At 43.8% G+C, this 23951-nt stretch overlaps 1 protein-coding gene across 1 annotated transcript in view; it reads right to left on the bottom strand.

Annotated features, from left to right (window-relative positions):
* LOC309561428 (serine/threonine-protein kinase TNNI3K) overlaps positions 1 to 23951 on the bottom strand; it is a 466208-nt gene that overhangs the window by 292314 nt on the left and 149943 nt on the right. The window contains exons 16-17 of the mRNA XM_082265332.1: positions 19168 to 19362; positions 16468 to 16572 (exon numbers count right to left, since the gene is read on the bottom strand). Coding sequence (XP_082121458.1) covers positions 16468 to 16572; positions 19168 to 19362 — 300 coding nt within the window. The remainder of the gene's footprint in view (positions 1 to 16467; positions 16573 to 19167; positions 19363 to 23951) is intronic.

Raw genomic sequence — 23951 nt, forward strand, 5'->3', positions numbered from 1 at the left:
CACCACAGACATATCTGATGAAACACATCCGGATGAAGGGACCATTTCCCCTGGTCCAACTCCTGATGACTGAGGTAACCCGTCTGCCAAATTTCCACGCCAGAAAAGTGCACGACGGAGAGGGCACGAATGATTTGCCGACTGGAGAATGCTGGACACCTCCAGGGCTGCTAACACACTCCTTGTGCTGCCCTGGTGATTCACAAAACCATGGCCATGGCGTTGTCTGACTGAATCCACACTGGGAGCCCCCGAAGCTGCTCCGCCCAATGATCCAGGCAAAGCCTGATCGCTTGAAGTTCCAAGACAACGATGGGCAATCTGGACTCTTCCAGCGTCCAACAGCCCTAAGTCGAGTTCAGCCCCCAGGATCCCTCCTCACCCAGACAGGCTGGCATCTGTCATGACCATTGTCCAGTACAAAGGGGAGAAAGGACTTGCCCTATAGAAAGGTTGGGAAGTGCAAACACCAGACCAGAGAATTATTTGTCGCTGTCCAGCAACTTGGGACACTTGTCCCATTTGACAAGAATCTCCTTGGAAGGAGTCCATGTAGAACTGTGCAGAGGGAACCGCCTTGAAGGTTGACACCATCAGGCCTCAACACTTGCATACACCCCAGAAGGGATGCTACTTGTGGGCTAACAGTTGAAACGCAGAATGCAACTTCTGCCACTTTCCCAGAGGAAGGAACACTCTGGCTAGAGCTGAATACAAAGTAAGCCCGAAATAATCCAATCTCCTGGTCGGAACCAGGGCAGACTTCTGAAATTCAGAAGCCACTTGATCTCCCGCAAAGTCTGGAAAGTAATTTTCACATCGGCCATCAGAGCCAACGGAGGCTCGCAAGAGGAGGTCGTCCAGGTATCCCAGCACAGCAATCCCCCACTGATGCAGCAACGCAAAGACAGGGGCCAACACTTTTGTGAGGAACCGAGGAGCAGAGGCTAGACCAAAGGGTAATGCCACAAATTGTTAGTGCTCTTTCTCAGAGTGAACTAGAGGAAACGCTGATGCTGGGTGCAAAAAGGAATATGCAGGTAGGCATCATTGATGTCTAAGGAAGCCAGGGACGCCACCACCGTCCAAAAAGACGTCATGAATTATTGCACTCACACAAAACGGATTAGGGCCTTGAGGTCCAGAATAGGATGAACTTGCCCTTCTTCCTGGGAACCATGAAAGGGTATGAATAAAAACCCCCAAAAATGTTCAGACACTGGGACAAAAAATCCTGCCCTCCCCACAATGGAGCTTGCAGCCGAGCCGGGTGTACATTTGAAGGAAAGAACCTTTCTGGAAGACAAGAAATGGAATTCCATCTTGGAACTGGATACAATCACCTCATGGATCACTGACCAGGGGAGGTCCACGACCCTGAGAACCAGCAAAGACATCCCCCCACCCCAGACATCGATGAGGGAAAACTGTCATGCTGATTGGGTCTTGTCAGCAGGTCTGGAGAAGCTTGCTCTCTGATTGCCAGACTAAGGCCACTAGAAACCTCTCAAAGAGGCCTTGAAGGGCTTGGAACCTTTTTCTGAAGTCCCTGAGGGACGAAAAAACTTCTTGTGGGCTGAAATCATCCAGGGTAGCCCGAACAGGCGCTCGCCCTGAAAAGGAAATTGAGTCAGACCCTTCTTGGAGGTGTGATCGGCAGACCAACACTTCAGCCACAAAATACGCTTAAACACCACTGCCGAAACGGATAGCTTAGAGACTCACAGGAACCGGATCCAAAGATGCATTGTAGACAAACTGCAGACCCTGGACCAACCGGTCTGCCAGTTCACCATAGGCGGGAGGAAACCAGTCGCCCCCCCCATGGTCAAATACAAAAGCGTCACCCACCCCGTCTTTGTCTGAGACACCCAAACGGAGGCCAAAACACACCCCAATAAGGCACCAGCCATAGTAAACATGTAACAGGCCTTAGAGATTCTGCCCACCTGTCAGCTGGATACCTAACAGCATGGTTGCCTTAGTCAATCTGGAAAATAGGGAAACCCACCGCCAGTGGGAGCGTCCACTGCTTCAAAATCGACTCCTCAAGGGATACCGGACAGAAAAGCATCTTGGGACCATCAAGGGTCGTATTAGACGCACCCAGCACTTATAGACACAATTGTCAAAATAAGCTGGATAAGAGAAAACCATAACTGCATGGGATGGTTTATGGGTGAAAAATGGAACAGATATTGCTGCAACAGCCTCGGCTGCATTCTCCAACATAAATGACTCCTACACTGACACAATCAATGCTTCTACCAGCGCCTCTTTTGTGTGGCACAGCAGCCATAGAGGAATCATCTTCACTGTCTGATGGTTCAGGGAAACGTAGACTCAGACCCCGCAGGGTGGTCCCATCCGCAGCAACCAAACTAGATGCAGGATCTTATGAGACAGGAGAGGGCGGGGGGCGCAATTGCTAAGCCAACAACTATCCTTACCCCGCACAGGGGGTCAGCGACTCAAGCCTGTCACAGAGGGCGCCGATTGAGGCCCTCAGAAAGGGGGGCCAATGACAGAACTCTGAAAGGGGGTCCCCCCAAAGAGGCCTGCATAGGAGGCTGCAACTGACCCCCTTAAAGGGGGCTGCTAATGTGGGAAAACCCGCAGATAGTCTACCCCCACAGAGCCACTGGGGAAGGCGGAACCCCCACAGCCCCCTGGCAGCTAAACCTGCCTGGGACCCTGTGCCCCCCCACAAACTACCCAACCAGAAGGGGGCGGCCAAGTAGGCCGCAAAGTTGAGGCCTAAATTTTAGGCCGCGCTGCCTACATTTTTGGGCACACGGCCCGATAGGCCACAAAGCCGCGGCCTAAATTTTTCGGCCGCAGGAGCGACTAGCCAGGGAGCTGAGGGGAGATGGATGTCCCAGAGTACAATGGCGGCATTAGCTGCCACAACTGGGACTGCCCCAGGGAAGGTCAAGCCTGTAGGCCGCAAAGGGCGTGGTACTCGGACCAACGGATACAGAGCCTCCTGCTCCCCCAGGCCCACCAGCTGCCCCAAGGGGACCCAAAAAGGCCACCCATCCCATAGAAGGCCCACGGAGGGTGACTGAGACAGCGTACCTGCAGGCATCAAGGCCAGGGGCACCCACAGCCTGGGCACCAGCTATCCCCCCCACCATGAGCACGGGCAGACAAGCCAGCTCAATGCCACCCAAGGAGGGGGAGGGACCAACCACCCCAGGGAGTACCTGCACCCCACACCGAAACCAGGAAAGGAGAGGAGGTGGCCCTTACTTACCGATCCAGAGAAGTATGCGGGTAACACTTTTAAGAAGACACCTCCTCACCACCGAAGTGGGGGAGCTGTCAGCCAGAAGGAACACTGCAACTCAGGACCTGGTCGTATGTAACCATGAGAAATGTTTAATTCGCGGGCCAGCCCCCGTCCCGTGGGGCTATGTTGCAGCCAACCAAGCGCAGAGCTATGGTCAGCACACGTTTGTTGACCAGTTGCTGGAAGATCTCCACGGGAAAAACCGGGATCCAAAAACAAAAAAAAAAAAAAATAGACAAAAAAGCATGACCTAGGGCCCTGGCTCTGGAACTAGGCAAACAAAAACTGAGTATCTCCAAGCAGAGAGGGGGGTGATGCCAGCTGAGAACGGCCCACAGGGCGTAGCCAGGCTTTTGTGTTGTCTGCCCAGTCCTACTCCTGTAGAGGGCAGCATAGCCCTATGGTGAAGTATATGGAGCTGTGTCTGTAAATGAATGGTAGAGAAAACATGTTTTACTATCCAAAGTTAAAACAACAAGGACAGAGAATTTAATAGATGGAAAGATGAAAAATGACTGAAGAGCCACTTTAAAAATGTGTCCATATTATACAACTAAAATGGCTTATAGTACAGAATAGGCACCTCCAAGGCATGGGTAAATGCCTAAAAAAAAGTCCACAGATGTGTTAACTATTGTAATGCATCTTTGTAAATAGTATTAGAAGCTCTTTCACATTTCCCCCCCTTTTTGGCAGCGACAACAGGATGTCCCACAGACTTTCTGATAAACTCTACTAGTAAAATGTAATTTGGAATGAAATAAATGGGTTTTAATACCCCTTTAATGCCTCTTCCTACCGCCTGCTCTAAATGTAATTGTAGCATCTTCCCTCCCATCACAAATAAAGAAATATGATTATCACAGGGCTGTACAATGTTACCAATAACACGCTTTAATTCTACAAAAACCTTCTGGGGACATAAAATGATTCACACGTGGAACTTTATGGCTCGCGAAGTGTCCCAGAGCGAGTGCTACTGCTTAGCCAGTACATAATCTAAAAGAGAATATAAAACAAATGTGCTTTCTAAGCTCGGGAAACAATAAAGACTATAAAAGGCTAAATGATACAGCAAATAAAGTCTGAGGAATGGAAGAATTTTAATTGTTCTGATGGCCGGAATTGATCCATGCAGAATCAGAAGGTTAAGAATATTTCAGAAAAGAAAAAAAATGTTGGTGTTCAGACCACGGACGCATGACAAATGAAAATTGTGTCACTGTTTGCGCTGCACGCTTGCATGAGAACTGGGAAATTTCTTATTAGGGGAAACAGCCGGGTGAGGAGCACAAATTATTTTAAGGTAATGGTTTTTCCCAGGAAGAAGAGAGTTTAAAATTCCTCCAACCGAGAACTGTGCAAATAAGCAACCCCCGGGATTTCTGGATGGGAAGGCGCTGTATTCTAAAAATATAAATAGCTTTTAGAAACATCGAGCGGTTCGCCCAGAGTTTATTGAATGCATTTTTTTTTTCAAGTGTGGCTATAGCAGGACTAGGGATGTATCCAATGTCCTAGCTTATGTTCTGGGAATTAGACTCATCTCAGGTCAGTCCATCCTACACTGCACTAATTACATTTATAAAAAAGAGCTTATAACTTAAGCAGATGTGGATCAAAAAGAGCTAGCAAGAAATATTCTTGACAAACATTAAAAGAGCATTAAAAACAAGCTCTCCCTGAGCTGCAGTCCCTATGAAGTAATTCATCCTCAGTTTACAGCAAAAACATTGAAATTGTTCAATGTTCACCTTCATCTTCATCTTCATCTACCATAAGTGACTTGGCAGCTCTGTTTACCTTGGTTCCTTACCCTGCCCCCCCCCCTCAGCAGTGATTTAGCAGCTCAGCTCCCTCTGCTCCCTGTCCCAGCAATGACTCAACAGCTTAGCTCCTCCATGCTCCCTCGCACAAAGTTTAGGCTGCTGAGTTACTGGTATCAATGCTAGGAGGGGAAGGCAGGATGAGCTGAGTCACAGATAGGAGGGGGGAGGCAAGGTCAGCTTGCTTACCTGCTCCGGGGGGGAGGGGGGCAAAGCAAGCTGAGCCCCTGCTGGGAGTGGAGAGCTAGGTAAGCCAATTTCCTGAGCCCCTGCTGGGAGGAGAGAGAAGGGTAAGCTGATTTCCTGAGCCCCTGCTGGGAGGGGAGAGCAGGGTAAGCCAATTTCCTGAGCACCTGCTGGGAGGGGAGAGAAGGGTAAGCTGATTTCCTGAGCCACTGCTGGGAGGGGAGAGCAGGGTAAGTCGATTTCCTGAGCCCAGGGCCGGTGCTTCCACTAGGCAAACTAGGCAGCCGCCTAGGGCGCATTGCCACCAAGTGGCGCAGCCATGAGTCAGCACTCACTCTCCGTCATGAATGATCCTTGTGAGCTGAGGGGGGGGGGGCAGCAGTGGGGGAGGAAGAAGGGACAGAGGATGATGCCAGGTGTCTGGGGCAGTGGCAGAACTACCAGGCCCTGTCTTTCCACCATTGTTGGGGGAGCCCTAAGGGGCAGGAAAGGAGCCCACCGGAGTGCTACCTGCATAATGATCCTCTTCGTCTGGAGCGGAGCAGCCTAAACCCTGGGCGGGAAGTGACTCTCTACACTGAGCTGGTGGGCAGCCGTTCATTTCCCTGGGTCGGTATTAAGCAGGGATTGGAGGAGAGCTGAACCTGAGCTCGGCACTGTAGGGCGGCACCTTTTACTGGAGCTAAAGCGACAAGGCACTGGAATGGTCTAAGGATGTTGGTGATGAAGGAGGTGCGGAGCCCTCTGACTGCTGCTTCTCCCTCCACCAGGAGCCAGTTGGAGCTGTGGTGAGCACTGTGGTCCAGGAGAGGAGCGTCCTGGGAGAAGGAATAAGCAGGATCACGGTGAAGGAGGGCAGAGTATAGGCCACACTCTTCATACTGCAGGGGATCAGGGTCCAAGGGTGTGACATGGAGGATCCCTGGTGTGAAAGAGAATTGGGGTCACCAGGTGTGCCATGGGGAATCGGAGTCACCAGGTGTGACATGGGGGAGAGGGGTCACAAGTGTAACAGGAGTTTGGGGTCACCAGGTGTGCCATGAGGAATTGGTATCCCTGGGTGTGTCATGGGGGATTGAGGTCGCCAGGTGTGACATGGAGGAACATCAGGATCCCCAGGTGTGACATAGAGACACATCAGGGTCCCCATGTGTGAAATGGAAAAACATCAGGGTCTCCGGGTTTGACATGGAGGAATATCAGGGACCCCCTGATGTGACATAGAGGAACATTGGGGTAACTGGGTATGACAGCATGACATGAAGGAATACAGGGGTCCCTGGGTATGACATAGAGGAACATCAGGGTCAGTGGGTATGACAGCAGTATATGGAGGAATATTGGGGTCCCAGGATGGGACATGGAAAAACATCAGGGTCCCTGGGTGTGAAATAGGGGGACATCAGGGTCCCCAGGTGTGACATGGAGGAATATGGGGGTCACTGGGTATGACAGAATTACATGGAGGAACCATCAGATCAGGGTCACTGGATATGACATAGAGCAGTTTTTAACCCCTTCCCTTTTTATTTTTTTTTGTTTTGGGGGCGTAAGTAGCTGATTTTGCCTAGGGCGCAAAACAATCTAGCACGGGCCCTGCCTGGGCCCCTGCTGGGAGGGGAGAGAAGGGTAAGCCGATTTCCTGAGCCCTTGCTGGGAGGGGGAGAAGGGTAAGCTGATTTCCTGAGCCCCTGCTGGGAGGGGGAGAAGGGTAATCATCATCAATGATTGTGGAAATTTGAATGTTTTATTCATGCAGTTGTCTTCATACATTTCATTGGAACTGCACCAAACAAAAGTTCCAGCATCATCACCCTGCCCAATGCAGTTTGGTGATTCATCACGGAATATCACTTTCATCCAGTCATCCACAGTCCATGATTGCTTTTCTTTAGCCCACTGTAACCTTGTTTTTTTCTGTTTAGGTTTTAATGATGGTTTTCGTTTGGCTTTTCTCTATGTAAATCCCATTTTCTTTAGGCGATGTCTTACAGTTCGGTCACAGACTCCAGTTTCTGAGCATTTGTTCCTCATTTGTTTTGTTGTGCATTTTCCAGGCATATTGCTTTAGGTTTTCTTTCTATCTTGACGCTTTAATGTCTTCCTTGGTCTACCAGGATGCTTCCCTTTACCAGCCTTTCCATTTGATTTGTACTTGGTCCCAGGGCCATCTTATCGAATGGGCATCTGGGCAGTTGCCGTGGGGCCCCACCTGCCCAGCGACCCAGCCCCAGCCCAGCATTAGTTCCAAACAATGTGCATCCCGCTGCCGAACTTAGCAGATAGCAAGTCCCTGTCGGCCCTGCGGTGCTGTCAGATCACTTGGGCCATGGAGGGGGAGCCCACAACTGCAGGAATGCCTTCTTACCTCAATGGGAACAGGCGCACACAGGACAGTGGAGTCTGACTTCCGTCCATGTGTGTGTTCGCCGGACCCAGCCGCCCAACTACGAAGCTGTCATTAGCCTGGCACTGCTGTAGCAGTAAATATAGCCTTATCAATAATTTGCATTTTTATTCTCATGGGTGATTGTGTAAGTAGGGCCCCAGTGCACTGCATTGCCAGGGGCCCTTTATTGCACTTAAGATGGCACTGCTTGGTCCACATTTTAGACACAGCTGACTGGGAACAACCAACCTCTTTTACAACATTCCATGATGATTTACCTTCTTGAAAGGAAATGTAAAGGCAGAAGGTTTTTTATCTTAATGCATTCTATGTATGCAGCAGCCCCCCTCAGCCCTCCTAATACTTACCTGAGCCCCATCTCTCTCCAGCGATGTCCATGAGTGTATCAGCAATCCGAGACTCTCCCTCCTTATTGGCTGAGACATAGCAGCGGCACCATTGGCTCCCACCGCTGTCAATCAAAGTCAGTCAACCAATTTAGGAGAGAGGGGTTGGGCTGAGCTGCAGCTCCGTGTCTGGATGGACACATGGAGCTGTGACTCGGCTCTGAATCCCCCATAGCAAGCTGCTTGCTGTGAGGTCACTCGACAGGAGGGAGGGGCCAGTAGCACAGAAGAGGGACCCGAGAAAAGGAGGATCTGGGCTGCTCTGTGCAAAACTGCTGCACAGAGGAGGGAAGTATAACATGTTTGTTATTTTTATTTAAAAAAAATGGATGCAGAGAAGGCATTTGATAGGCTGGCTTGGGACTACCTAGAGGCAGTCCTACATTCGATAGGATTAGGTCCGAGATTGTTAGCTCTAATAATGACCCTATATAAGGGACCTTCTGCAAAGGTACGAGTAAATGGAACCCTGTCAAATGCCTTCCTAATCAGAAATGGAACCCGGCAAGGATGTCCCCTATCTCCACTACTATTTATTTTAACTCTTGAACCATTACTTAACAGCATTCGTCAAAACCCAAACATTTCAGGTATCTCAACCACATCCAAACAGTTTAAATTAGCCGCCTATGCGGATGACATCTTACTTTTTTTATCCAACCCAGTGATCTCCCTACCCAATCTTCACAAAGAGCTAAAGCTATATTAATACATAGCTAACTTCAAAATAAATACATCCAAATCAGAGGCCCTCAACATCTCACTCTCACCTACCCAAGTCAATCAATGCAAGAAATCATTTCATTATGCCTGGCATAACGATTCTATCACATATCTTGGGGTCCAAATTCCTTCTGATTTGAAAAATACGTATAAAATGAATTATCTCCCCATCCTACAAAAAATATTATCAGATTTTCGTAATTGGCATAAAGCTCACTTTTCATGGTTTGGGCGGGCTGCTATAATTAAAATGAACGTCTTAACCCCGGATATTGTACTTGCTGCAAACTCTTCCAATTCATATCCCATCAGGTTTTTTCTCTTCCATCAAAAAAGCATTTAGAAACTTTATCTGGCTTCACAAATCCCCTTGTGTAAAATTTGCATTGCTGACTAGACCTAAACATCTGGGAGGAATGGGCATTCCCGATATTCAGCTCTACTACCGAGCGTCTCGCCTTCAACGAATAGTTGAATGGCACACCCAACAACATAGAAAAGATTGGGTTGATCTAGAGAATACCTTTTCCCAAACCCCTATACAGAGCCTCCCCTGGACATCATTTTCCTCTTTACCATCGGCGATCACCAAACATCCACTTATTAACACTACCCTGCGATGCTTCCATGACTCTAACACTAAACATAACCTTCTCCATAATCCGAGCTTGCTCTCTGCAATTTTAGACAATGCATCTTTTACTCCTGGACTATCACCTCACTCTCTCCACTCGATAAAATGTGACATGGGCATCCGCATTTACCATCTCTTACACAACGGCAAACTCCCTACCTTAGAAAATCTGAGACAACTTCTTAAACTCCCCTCACTAACACACTGGGAATACACTCAACTATACTACTTTATCACTCCACTCCTAAAAAAACTACCGGATAATCGTCAACTCTCCGATTTTGAACAAATATGCCTTGCACATCATCCACATCAGCACCTTTTATCACGGATGCACTCCCTCATTTGGTCAAATTGTTCCATGCACTTAAGCAAACTCTGTAAGGATTGGTCCGCGGACCTTGATATTACAATCTCAGATACTCAATGGGGTAAAATTTTTCACAATATACACAAAGGATCAATCAATGTGTCCATACAGGAAAATAATTATAAATTATTAACCAAATGGTATCGCACCCCTTCTCTCTTAAGCAAATTCTCCAGAGGCTCGACAGACAGCTGCTGGCGTTGTCAACAAAATAAGGCAGATATTTTTCATATTTGGTGGTCATGCCCTTGTTTGTAAATCTTATGTACAACTCATAAGCGTTTTGTATTACGATTTTACCCTGTTATATCTTACGGCAACATTGCATCTGCTGTTATGTTTTATTAATATTCTTAAATAAAAATTTTTGGAAAAAAAATAAAAAATAAAAAAAAACAAGACTTTACAATCACTTGAAGAAGTTTTATAATCTTCTCCTTTGTTTCAACTGACATCTCTCATATTGGAGCCATGATTCATGTCAATCAGGTTGATGCAACAGCTCACCAAGGTGTACAAGCACTCTTTTTTTTTATCTGCAGACTAATTAGCAGATGTACTCTGATGCAGATGTAGTACATGGTGATTCCATTATATTTTCCTCAGAACTGAGTGATTCCATATTTTTTTCCTCTGCTTAATCTGCAAAAACAGTTGCAATTGACTACAGTTTTCTTTTTTTAAGTGTTTCTTAAAGCCAGAAGGTTGGAATTTTGAATGAAAATAGTTTTGAGGCATGTCTGTGATTATTTTATTTTCTACACAATTAAACAATTGAATGAATATTCCATACTGTTTTGCCAGGAGATGTACAGTATATTCAGAATGCAACATATTGAAAAGAAGTGAAAAAAGTGTTTGTATTTTTGATTGTTTTATTATGCTTCGTGACTTTATTCTATATGGCCTACCCCGCACATGCAGCTAATTGGAATGCAAACCATTCTTGCAACTTTTTACATTGTGTGATGTAGCTCGGCAGATTGAAATCAGAAACAGTGACATAATTAGGCATTAAGTTTTAATTAAGGAAATGTTTAACCCAACTGCCACTTGAGCTTTCAATTTAGAAATAATTAATTGCCTATATCATGTATGTAAAAGTCTAATTCCAGACAGTGGGAGATAATTAACCTCCACCCGGTAATAAGGAACATATGCAATTAGCGCAAGGAAGGTATGCTCGGTTTGCTGGGTGTATTTGTCTTATAAAAGCAATTACATACAATGTTCAAGAACATTTGAATAACTCAAGGCAATATCCTTCGACTCCAACAGGTGGGTAAATCTCAGCCTGGGATAATGAGCTCCTCCGAGTGTCAGAGGGCTTATTATTGCATCCTTACTAACCCCTTTATAACACCTGTGCAACTACTGATGTTTGAAGTAGTCGTATCGCATATTATCATAAATAAAGGGGTGTATTTATAGAAAAAGAATTATAGCCATTTATTAAGTGAAACTGTTGGTACATTTGTTTTGCGCAAATTGGGCAAAAATAAATGTTTTTCTATCTCCTCAACAAATAGAATATTATTCATAAATAAAAATAGAGTGATTTGGGAAAATTATTCTTTATAGCCACTAGTTGAAGCAGAGGCTTTAAAGGAATAAATACAATCCTCAGCGCTATCTAGTGGCCATAATGTGGTATGTTCCTGATTCATTCTATTTTTATTTCTTTTATGCATGAATAACATTTAACAGATTGAGGAAATAGAAGAACATTCAATTTTTTGCACAGAAGGAATGTACCAGGAGTTCTGCTAGGCGAATAATTAAAAATACACTCTTAAGAGAATGTAAAACAATGGACAACAATTAATATTATTATTATTTTTTTTTTTTCCATTTCGGTCACTGTTGTCGCTGGTATATATGACTTTGAAAGCATTTTGTTTTATTTGTTTTATAAGAAAAAATCAAAAATGGAGCTGAATCATCTGAGGCTGCATGTCCCTTCAAAATTAAACAAGAACAAAAATGTCTCCTATGGGACTTTGTTGCAGTCAAAAAGTAACAACAATGTAAATAAAAGAACAAATTTTATTTATACAAAGAATATAAAAAAAAAGAATGAAAAAAGCTCTGATCTCTATGCATGCGAAATTGTACACCCTCACAACATGAGCATAGACAAAGTGCCTTGGCACCTTCACCACTTTCCCCTGATGAAGAATATTTGAGGATTGAAGCACATTGGGAGTTTTGTGGATGAACACATTTTGCTTGACATGTATTGATGATGTATCATATGCCAATGTTGTGAGGGTGCACAATTTCGCATGTATAGAGACCAGAGCTTTTATCATTCTTTTTTTTTTTTTATATTCTTTGTATAAATAAAATTTGTACTTTTATTTACATTGTTGTTACTTGTTCCAGATGTGGTCGGACCAGAGTTTCATAAAGAGGTAGGATTATAGTTTTATCTCTGGAATACATCCCCTTCCTTATGCATGCTAATATTCTGCCGGCTTTGGCAGCTGCAGCTTGACATTGCATGTTATTACTAAGTCTATCTTCTACCTAGACTCCCAGATCTTCAGATCTTTCTCCATTTTTTATTCCCCCAGAGGTCCCCCCCCCCAATTTGTATTGGGTGTTTATGTTTTTAGTCCCCAAGTGCAATACCTTACAGTTCTCCACATTAAAACACATTTGCCATGTAGTTGCCCACTCTGGTATTTTGTTTAGGTCATTCTGTAAGATTTCTGCCTCACAATGTGAAATTATTGCCCTACTTAATTTTGTGTCATCTGCAAAAACTGAGATTGAGCTACTGACCCTGTCCTCAATGCTATTTATGAATAAATTGAACAAAATTGGTCCCAGGACTAAGCCTTGGAGGACCTCACTTACCACCCCAGACCAGTCTGAGTACGTGTTATTTATTACCACCCTTTGGACACGCCCCTTTAACCAGTTTTGTATCCAAGAGCAAACCTTGTGGTCGACCCTGGTGTTAACCCCTTTAGTGCATATTTTTAGCACTGATTACTGTAGTAATGTCACTGGTTCCCCCAATACTGGTAAAAATGTAATTTAGGTGTCCGATCTGTCTGCCGCAATGTAGCAGTCCCGCTGATCACCACCATTACTAGTAAAAAAAAACACTGAAGAAATGACACTTTGCTACAATGTAAAGTAGTGAGTGTACAGCTTGTATAACAGTGTAAATTTGCTGTCCCCTCAAAATAACTCAACACACATTAATGTCTAAACCACTGGCGACAAAAGTGAGTACACCCCTAAGTCAAAATGTCCAAATTGGGCCCAATTAGCCATTTTCTCTCTCCAGTGTCATGTGACTTGTTAGTGTTACAAAGTCTCAGGTGTGAATGGGGAGCAGGTGTGTTAAATTTGGTGTTATCGCTCTCACTCTCTCATACTGGTCACTGGAAGTTCAACATGGCACCTCATGCAAAGAACCCTCTGAGGATCTGAAAAAAGAATTGTTGCTCTACTTAAAAATGGCCTAGGCTATAAGAAGATTGCCAAGACCCTGAAACGGAGCTGCAGCATGGTGGCAAAGACCATACAGCTGTTTAACAGGACAGGTTCCTCTCAGAACAGGCCTCACCATGGTCGACTAAAGAAGTTGAGTGCACATGCTCAGCATCATATCCAGAGGTCGTCTTCGGGAAATAGAGGCATGAGTGCTGCCAGCATTGCTGCAAAAGTTGAAGGGGTGGGGGGTCAGCCTGTCAGTGCTCAGACCAGACGCCACACACTGCATCAAATTGGTCTGCATGGCTGTCGTCCCAGAAGGAAGCCTCTTATAAAAATGATGCATAAGAAAGCCCGCAAACAGTTTGCTGAAGACAAGCCTACTAAGGACATGAATTACTGGAACCATGTTCTCTGGTCTGATGAGACCAAGAAAAACGTATTTGGTTCACATGGTGTCAAACGTGTTGGCGACAACCAGGTGGGGAGTACAAAGACAAATTTGTCTTGGCTACAGTCAAGCATGAGGGTGGGACTGTCATGGTCTGGGGCTGCATGAGTGCTGCCATCACTGGGGAGCTACAGTTCATTGAGGGACCCATGAATGCCAAAATGTACTGTGACATACTAAAGCAGAGCATGATCTCCTCCCTTCAGAGACAGGGCCACAGTGTAATTTTCCAACATGATAACGACCTCAAACACACCTCCAAGATAACCATTGCCTTGCTAAAGAAGCTGAGGGTAAAGGTGATGGACTGACCAAGCACGTCTCCAGACCTAAACCCTATTGAGCATCTGTGGGGCATCCTCAAACAGAAGGGTGGAGGAGCGCAAGGTCTCTAACATCCATCAGCTCCAAGATGTCATCATGGAGGAGTGGAAGAGGACTCCAGTGGAAACCTGTGAAGCTCTGGTGAACTCCATGCCCAAAAGGGTTAAGGCAGTGCTGGAAAATAATGGTGTCCACACAAAATATTGACACTTTGGGCCCAATTTGTCACTTAGGGGTGTACTCACTTTTGTTGCCAGCAGTTTAGACATTAGTGGCTGTGTGTTGAGTTATTTTGAGGGGATAGCAATTTACACTGTTATACAAGCTGTACACTCACTACTTTACATTGTAGCAAAGTGTCATTTCTTCAGTGTTGTCACATGAAAAGATATAATAAAATATTTACAAAAATGTAAGGGGTGTACTTACTTTTGTGAGATACTGTACTTATTGGGATTTTTTTTTACCATAAGTATGTGGCAGAATAGAAATTGGCCTAAAATGATGATAAAAGTCAATTTTTAATTTTTTTTTTAATTGGGAATGTTATATAGCAGAAAGTAAAAAAAATATATATTTTTTTTCAAAATTGTCACATTTTTTTGTTCATAGTGAAAAAAATATAAATCCCAGAGATGATCAAATGCCACCAAAAGAAAGCTCTATTGTGGGGAAAAAAAGGCATCAGTTTAATTTGGGTACAGCGTTGCACGACCGCGCAATTGTCAGTAAAAGTAACGCAGTGCCGAATCGCAAAAGATAGCCTGGTCATTAAGGGGGTAAAACCTTCTGGTCCTTATATGGTTAAGCAAGCTCCTAAGGGTTACGGAAAACATTTTTCCAATATCCTGGACCTGTTCTTGTACCAACAAATTGCCTCATATTTTATGCTGGTTCATAGAAAAAAAAAAACACCCAGTGAAAAAAATTAAATAAATAACTTTACAGTATACAAATTTACATCAAATACACACTAAAAAGAAAAAAAACACAAATACAAAGAGCACTAACTAAAAAAAAATAATTAACCTATCCTAAATACAGACTCCCCCCCCCCCCCCCCCAAAAAAAAAAAAATATATATATATATATATATTCAAGCATAATTCACTGATGATAAAAATCAATAATTTTGCAGCAAGATCTGATCTTTTTTTTGATAAAATAATTCCCTCATCCCTACTCCCCATTAGTGGGCTGTCCCATCACTTTCTGTCCCTTTGACTCACCAAACTCACCGATACACAGGCAGGGTGTATAATCTTTCTCCTCCTTTACAAAACAAAATAAACTAGATTTCAGCTTTTAATTTTCTAGTACAACCTTTCAGATGCCCGAACTATTGCCAGTGGGATGGATTTTAAGGAGATGGACTGTAGGCAGAGGTCCAAGGAAAGCCATTACGAGGGTGAATGGAGCAACGCAAGGGAGATGTCGTTCGACAGTTCAGGTCTCCAACTCTCCTGCTCTTATGGCTCGACGCTCTTCATTGGTGGAAGGAATTGAGCAGGGTATAAGATGCACCACCCACAATTAATTATGACTACTTGAGCGACAAAGTTAAGCCAATGTTCCATGCAAGTTTAAGTCTCTCTGATCAGCACCCAGAAGAATGTAACTCAAGTGAGCGGAGTCTTCTAAGGACATTGCTTTACTGGATTTGTGCAACTTAAAAAGCAACCAGTCCCTTTATGGTGTGACTGTTACCTCATGCTTCTAAACCCATGACCTTACATATGGTACTACAACAGACCGATTTGAAAATAAAGAACCTTGAAAAATGTAAAAATTATAAGAAACGGAATCATTTTATTTCACAAATGCACTTTACTAACCATTAACCAGAAAACAATCCTCATATTATCAATAGTGGATACTAGTATCTCATAGAAACAATGATACATCAAATCCCCTCTAAAATGTCCTTCAAAGTCTTCCAATAGTAGTGCACTTAACATGGAGGTCATACATGTACTGTTCCAACTATAACTATTGTGAAAACATCAATACCCTGCAAACGGCAGCCCTTTACTTACAATTATCCGGCCATTGGGGCACTACCCCCAGTGCTACAAGGCACTATTGCTCCCACTAGACACCAACAGTTGGGCAAAATTCTTGCCACTCGCACTGATGGGGCACTATTTCTCTCATTTATACCAATGACTTTATTTTACTCCCACTGACCACCAACCCTAAGCAATTGCTTACTTCCACTGATGCCAGGACATTTCCTACTCCCACTGGCCACAATCAGGCCCACCTAAAGTCTGAAAGATACTAAACTGGCCCTTTGGTTCCAGTTCTTGGTAAGATCGTTAGATAAGATTTATTGGCTCATTTACTTTTGGTTTGAGGAACTTGTGCTTTCAGACATTTGTGTGCAAGGGCAAAATGTACTGTATGTCACAATACCTGTTGAGGTCCCGATGAATGATGGGGTAGGTCAGGTTGTGGAGGTACTCCATGCCTTTGGCGACATCCACAGCAATAATCAGCTTTGACTGCAAGTCGAGATTTCTGAAATAAACATTTTGTTCTTAATATAACATTCATTCATGTCACTTGTGTATCGTGCAGAAATCTGTAAGGGACCAAGAGCATGCTATGAGATCTAAAAAAAAGATGGGGGAAGGCAGTGGACAGGGCTTAACCATAATCTAAATAGATGGAGAAGGGAATAGTTAAAACACCTGTCAGATGTCTAAAAATCTGTGTCCTATTAGAGATTTTTCCCTTCATATCCTCTTCTGTAAATACAACAGGAAATGAGAGGAAATCATATCTTAGGGCTCTTGCACACAGGCTGACTGAGCGTAATTTTTGTATTTACTCCCCCCAGGCAGCCCAGGTGCAGCATACTGCCTGTCAGTGACCTAAATGGCTGTGTACCACTATACTCAAATATATGGTGGTGATATTGGAAGCACAATTTCAATGTACAGGCATTTGCAAAGATTGAGCTGAAATCCCAAATACTCAACTGAAATATTACTATTTTCTTTCCAAACCCTCTTATATGGACTATAGAACTATCCACCTGTATGTATTGGAGATGAGAGGGAGGTATTTGTAGTCCGAATCAAGATAACAAACCTAAGGGAACAGTGCTGTCACCCTAAGAAAAGAATCACAGGATCACCAGGTAAAAATAATAGAAAACAGTCTGAAAAAATGAAAAACCATCTAGCTGCCAAATCTAAGGAATGGTAAGATATAATATACATTACTGTGCAAAAGTTATAGGCAGGTGTGAAGGATATGCTATCAAGTAAGAATGATTTCAAAAATATATATTTTAATTGTTTATTTTTATCAATTTATATAATGCAAAGTGAGCGAACAGAAGAAAAATCTCAATCAAATCAATATTTGGTGTGACCACCCTTTGTCTTTAAACCCGTATCAATTCTTCTAGATCTACTTGCACACAGTTTTGAGGAAACTGGGCAGTCAGGTTATTCCAAGCATCTAGGAGAACTAACTAGAAATCTTCTGTGGATGTAGGCTGCCTCAAATCCTTCTGTCTCTTCATGTAATCCCAGACAGACTCCATGATGTTGGAATCAGGGCTCTGTAGGGGCCAAACTATCACTTCCAGGACTCTTTGTTCTTCTTTATGCCGAAGATAGTTCTTAATGACAATGGCTGCATGTTTGTTGCTTTGTTGGTTGTTGTCCTGCTGCAGAATAAGTTTGAGGCCAATCGCACGCTTCCCTGATGATATGGTATGATGTATCTGCCTGCATTTCTCAGCATTGGGGACACCAATAATCGGCCAATGTTGAGGACCATAGACGCAATTAACGTAACTTAATGCAACAGATGAAAAACACATCATGCTTACTTCCCTTCAACATCAGAAGATGTCCAGCAGTGAGTGCCTTCAGCCAGAACTGGTGAAAACCAGTGGGATCCTGATACACACATCTACTGTCCAGAGAAGCCTGTCCAGAAGTGGTCTTTACAGAGGAATTGCAGCCAAAAAACCATACCTCCAACACTAAAACAAGGCTAAGTGACTCAACTATGCACAAAAACAAAGAAACTGGGGTGCAGAAAAATGACAGCAGGTTCTCTGGACTGATAAGTCAAAAATTGAAATATTTGGCTATAGCGGACGGCAGTTTATTTATCGAAGGGCTGCAGAGCAGTACAATAATGAGTGTCTGCAGGCAACAGTGAAGTATGGTAGAGGTTCCTTGCAAGTTTGAAGCTGCATTTCTCTGTAAATAGATTTGGAGATTTTATCAGAATCATTGGTGTCCTCAATGCTGAGAAATACAGGCAGATACTTATACACTCCGTATGAGTGGTCCCAAATTTATTTTGCAGCAGACAACGACCCCAAACATACAGCCAATGTCATTAAGAACTATCTTCAGTGAAAAGAAAAACAAAGAGTCCTGGAAATTATGGTTTGTCCCCTACAGCAGTGGTCCTCAACTCCAGGCCTCAGGGCCCACTAACAGGCAAGATTTTAAGTATTACCTTGAGGAGATGCAGACTAGAGTACTGCAATCACTGAGCAGCAAATGATATCACCTGGGATGTATTTCAGTTATCTTGCAAACCTGGCCTGTTAGTGGGCCTTGAGGACCAGGGTTGAGGACCACTGCCCTGCAGAACCCAGATCTCAACATCACGGAGTCTGTCTGAGATGATTTGAAGAGACAGAAGGTTTTGATGCAGACTACATCCACAGAAGATCTGTGCTTAGCTCTCCAATATGTTTGTAACAACCTACCTGCCAGTTTCCTTCAAACAATATGTGCAAGTGTACTTAGAGGAACTGATGCTGTTTTGAAGGCAAAGGGTGGTCACACCAAATATTGATTTAATTTGGATTTCTCTTCTGTTCATATACTATCTATTTTGCTAACTGGAAAAAAAAAAATTATTAACACTTCTATTTTCTGAAAAGCATTCCTAATTTACGGCATTTTGTTCACACCTGCCTACAATGTTTGCACAGAACTGTAAATTGTGTATAAAATGTTACTTTTAGAAAACTGTATATTTTACAGATCCACAAACAATCTTTTTTCTGTATGTAAACAAAAGTCTTCTTCATCCACAATTCCTGCAAGTTATATTTTTCTGCAAATAAATTACCTTTTTTGCTCATGAAGAAGAGAAAAGAGTGAGCCTCCTGAGATGTACTGAGTCACAATAGCAAACTGACTGGGGTCATCCAAGCAGGCGCCGACAAACTGGATGACACAAGGGTGGTTGAGCCGACAGAGTATGGAGACCTCGCGGCAGAACATGTCCACATCAGACTTGGAACAGTAAGTGTTGGCTCTGTATCTGACAGGTCAAAAACATTATAATTGTGTTGGTTTAATAAAAAACAAAACAATATACAGAGGAATTAATCATGGTACAATTAAAAAAAAATAAAAATATTTGAGACTGAGATATTGTTTATTTAGCACCTCCTTCTCCGATACCATCTCCCCTGTATTGCTCCTCTTCTCTACCTTCAGCATCCCCTCTATATTGCGCTTCAACTTCACCTCCAACATCTATCCTGTATTGCTCTTCCTCTTCTTCAACTCCAGCATCCCCCCTGTATTACTCTTCTTCTCCAGCATCCCCCCTGTATTTTGTCTTTTTCTTCAACTTCAGCACCCCTTCTCCCCACCCCCACACATATTGCTCCTTTTCTTCACCTCCAGCATCCCCCCTGTATTACTCTTCTTCTTCGTCTCCAGCACCCCCCATTGTGTTTTGTCTTTTTCTTCAACTTCAGCACCCCTTCTCCCCACCCCCCACACATATTGCTCAACCGCAGCATCTTCCTGTATTGCACTTCTTCACTTTCAGCATCTCCCCTATATTGCCCTTCTTCTCCCCCCTCCCCCCCCCGGCATTTCTTCTGTATTGCTCATTCTCTTCACCCCCAGCATCCCCCCTATACTGCTTCTCTTCTGCATCTCCAGCACCACCCCTTTGCTCCCTATATTACACCTTTTCTTCACCTCCAGCATTCTCCTGTATTGCTCCTCTTCTCTACCTCCAGCATCCCCTCTGCAGTGCCCCATTCCTCCCTTTTAGTTTCCCCTGTAGGGCATATTTTGATCCCACCAGTGTCCCTTGTAATGTGCCTTTTTTGTGTCCTGCCAAAGGGAAAGTGACATTCCAACAACAAGCCTGTGAGATTTTGAGATGTGATTGCCAAACTGTGTAGCAATATTAGGAAACATCAAAACTACATCTTAATGCCAAGACAGAACCGACTACCAATGTGACTTTAGCCTAGGTTCACACTAAGGGCAGGTTCGAAATCGAGTGAGTTCAGGTGAAAACGGCATTTCAGTCCGACTTCAGGGGTGATTTGACAGACATCTGTGTGGGTTCCTGCACAGATATCTATATAATCGCCCCCTGAAGTCCCCAAAAGTAGTGCAGAACCTTTTTTTAGGAATCATTGCGGCGCTGCAAAGTCGGCATCACACTGATTCGGACAATGCCATTGCTGGCAATAGGCTCTGATTTGGCATACGATTTGATATGTCAAATCACATGTCAAATCGGCCCAATGTGAACGTGGGCTTAAACAAGAGAACATGATACCTGGGAACAAATAGGGGAAAATGTTATACCCCGCCAAATGTTCTTGCAGAATATACACTGATCACTCATAACATTATGACCACCCACCATAACTGGCACGTCAGTAGCAAATCCTTTAAGTCCTGTAAGTTACGAGGAGGGGCTTTCATTAGGGGCTTATTTTATCAGCACATCCCACGGATGCTTGATTGGATTGAGATTTGGAGAATTTTGAGGCCAGGTTAAGACCTCAAACCCATTGTTGTCTTCCTCAAACCATTCATGAATTCATCAGACCAGGCCACCTTCTTCCATTGCTTCGTGGTCCAGCCCTGATGCTCACACGTCTATTGTAGGCACTTTTGGTTGAGGATACAGATCACAATGGGCACGCAGTTACACAGCCCCATATGCATCAAACTGTGATGCACTGTGTGTCCTGACTAAGGATGATCGAACTTTTGAAAGTTCGGTTCGGCCAGAACATCCGAACTTCCCGAAAGTTCGGCCCGGATTTCAGAACCCCATTGAAATCAATGGGACCCGAACTTCGGTAATCAAAAAACACCATTTTGAAGCCCTAAAACCCAATAAATGCCCCTAAAAAGTGCCTAGGGTTCTGGGTCATGCCCCATTAACTATTAATCACACAAAAAAGTTCTTAAAAATTGTCATTTTTGATAAAAAAAGCCAATTATTGAAAAAAAAAAAAAGAGAGAGATTTTTTGATTTTTACTTTGGATTTAGTATCTGGGGGATCTGAAAGGTGTGCATGTGAAGTTTCAGCTCTGTAGCATGTCCAGAACCATGAAAAAAAAATATAATTTTTCAGTAGAACAGGGATGTGGGTCGGGACCCTCCTTTAACTTTAACACCTATATGATCTTTTTTTCTGGTTCTGGACATGCTACAGAGCTGAAACTTCACAGGTACACATTTTAGACCCCCCCAGACACAAAATCACACAAAAAAAAGTTCTTAAAAATTTTCATTTTTGATAAAAAAAGCCAATTATTGAAAAATTAAAAAAAATAAATAAAAGAAAGATTTTTTTTTGATTTTTACTTTGGATTTCAGACCTGGGGGGTCTAAAAAGTGTACATGTGAAGTTTCAGCTCTGTAGCATGTCCAGAACCAGAAAAAAAAAGATCATTTGTATTAGAAAACTTTCTGACAGGGGGTTAGCTTCGCTGCTGTAACACCTTGCCGGTTTAATAGCAGGCATTTTTTTAAGTTCTTTGCAGTCAGGAAAAACATCTGAACTTGTGTATAGTGGTACTGTGCACAAGTTCTGATGTTTTGCCTGCCTCCAAAACCCCCCAAAAAATGCCAGCAAAAACACACCTGGGCATTTTTTTTTACGCTAGCGTTTTTTCGGCATTTTTTTGGGTTCTTTTGAGGCAGGCAAAACATCTGAACATGTGTATAGGGGGTATATATAGACATATATGTCTGAATATATACCCCTAGACATATATAGGTGTGATAGTAGCAGAAATATATTACTGTAAATGATTTCATTAGCGCAAGCATTTATTTCTGCTACTATCAAACCTATAAATGTCTAGGGGTATATATTCAGACATATATGTCTATATATACCCCTTATACACATGTTCAGATGTCATGTCTGACATCAAACATGTCCTCAAAAAAGCACTGGCAGTGGCAGCCCCTGCAGCATAAAAAATGCTTGGCTGGTGAGAAGCCATATGGGTGTGATGAAGCTATTCAGAAAAATGATCTTTTCTCTATAGCGGTCACCCTGCTATGGAAGGGATTTGTCACCCTGCCATAGCAGTCACTGCCAGTTAACCCTACACTACACTACACTACGGTCCCCTGACACTTAACACTTTCTCTACAGAAACTAAATTTTTGAAGCTAACTAAAGTGTAAAGGAGCACTCTAACTACACTAGATATCCCTTTCCTCACACTAAAAATAGCTAAATGACACTTTTAAAGTAAAATTCACAGAACTGCTTTCACTCTCTTCCATGTCCAGTATAACAATGCTAGGAATATGGCGGGGGCGATCTTATATACTGGGGGGCGTATTCACTAATGATTGGTCTAGGGACCCCCTAGTCACTCCAAACACATTCCTAGCATTCTCCTGCCCCCTCAATTGGCTTTTGCTAATGGTTCTGGTCCAATCATGGGCTTTTAAAGCCCATTTCCTGAAGCATTGCATTTTGGGCGGTTCTGGTTGCCGAATTCCGAACTTTTTGGGCAAAAAGTTCTAAATTCGGCCGAACCTCGAACACCCAATGTTCGGGCCGAACCGATGGTGGACCCGAACCGTTCGTTCATCCCTAGTCCTGACACCCTTCTACTGGAACCAGCAATAACTTTTTTAGCAATCTGAGCTACAGTAGCTTTTCTATTGGATCGGACTACACAGGCCAGCCTTCGCTTCCTAAATGCATCAATGAGCCTTGACCACCCAAAACCCTGCCCCTGGTTCATTGGTTTACCTTCCTTGGACCACTTTTGGTAGGTCCTGACCACTGCAGACCAGGAATCCTTACGCTTGCCACCTCACTCCCAGTAACAGAAAGGGGTCCCGCTGAGCAGACCTCACGTGTGCTCACAATTAACTTCTCTCTCCCATACAATGCGACTGGGTCCATGGGGTCTCTGCATCAGGGGTTTGGTCCCAGTTACTTTGGGGGAAGCAACCACTGTAGAGGGAGCCAGATCACCAACCGCCTCACTTCCCTATCAGAGGACCTGTCACCTTTGTCAGGTACCACTCTTCATGAACGGTTGCTCTACACTTCCCACCAGTCCTTGGTTACCCATGGCACCTACTCTCCTACTCCAACTCTTCTGCCTAATCAACCCTTTGTAGTGGCCTTGCTTCATACCCCATATGTGCTTTATAGGCCCTGTTCTTCTGCTTCACCGTGTACCACCATGCATTCCTTTTTAGTAACTTCAGAATAGGTTAAAGAACAGTTCAAGAATTTTAGTAAAGACTTTGATAGCAATGTCAATACAAGTGCAATGCAGTTCCAATCCTAACTGGCTAAGTTGTGGCTGCCCAGGCATACCATAAAAAAAATGTAAGTACATAACTGATGCCCTCCAAAGTTGGCAGATCCCTCCGCAACTCCAGGATCTTGTTAGACAACATCTCGCAGCAGCCCTTCCTCAGCATCCCATGTGCAGGCTCTATCTAGACCCAGCCGTTTCCCTATTTATATATGCACCAGGAAATAAGGCAGGACCCAAAAAGCCTGGGAAAAGAGTCTAGACAAAATTAACTTCTTCCCAGCCTGGACAGACCAACTAACTTAACTACACACAAAATCGTCCTTGTAAGCACCTGCCTAC

Source organism: Pelophylax lessonae, assembly GCF_965119305.1.
Source record: "Pelophylax lessonae genome assembly, chromosome: 8".
NCBI classification, from domain to species: domain Eukaryota; kingdom Metazoa; phylum Chordata; class Amphibia; order Anura; family Ranidae; genus Pelophylax; species Pelophylax lessonae.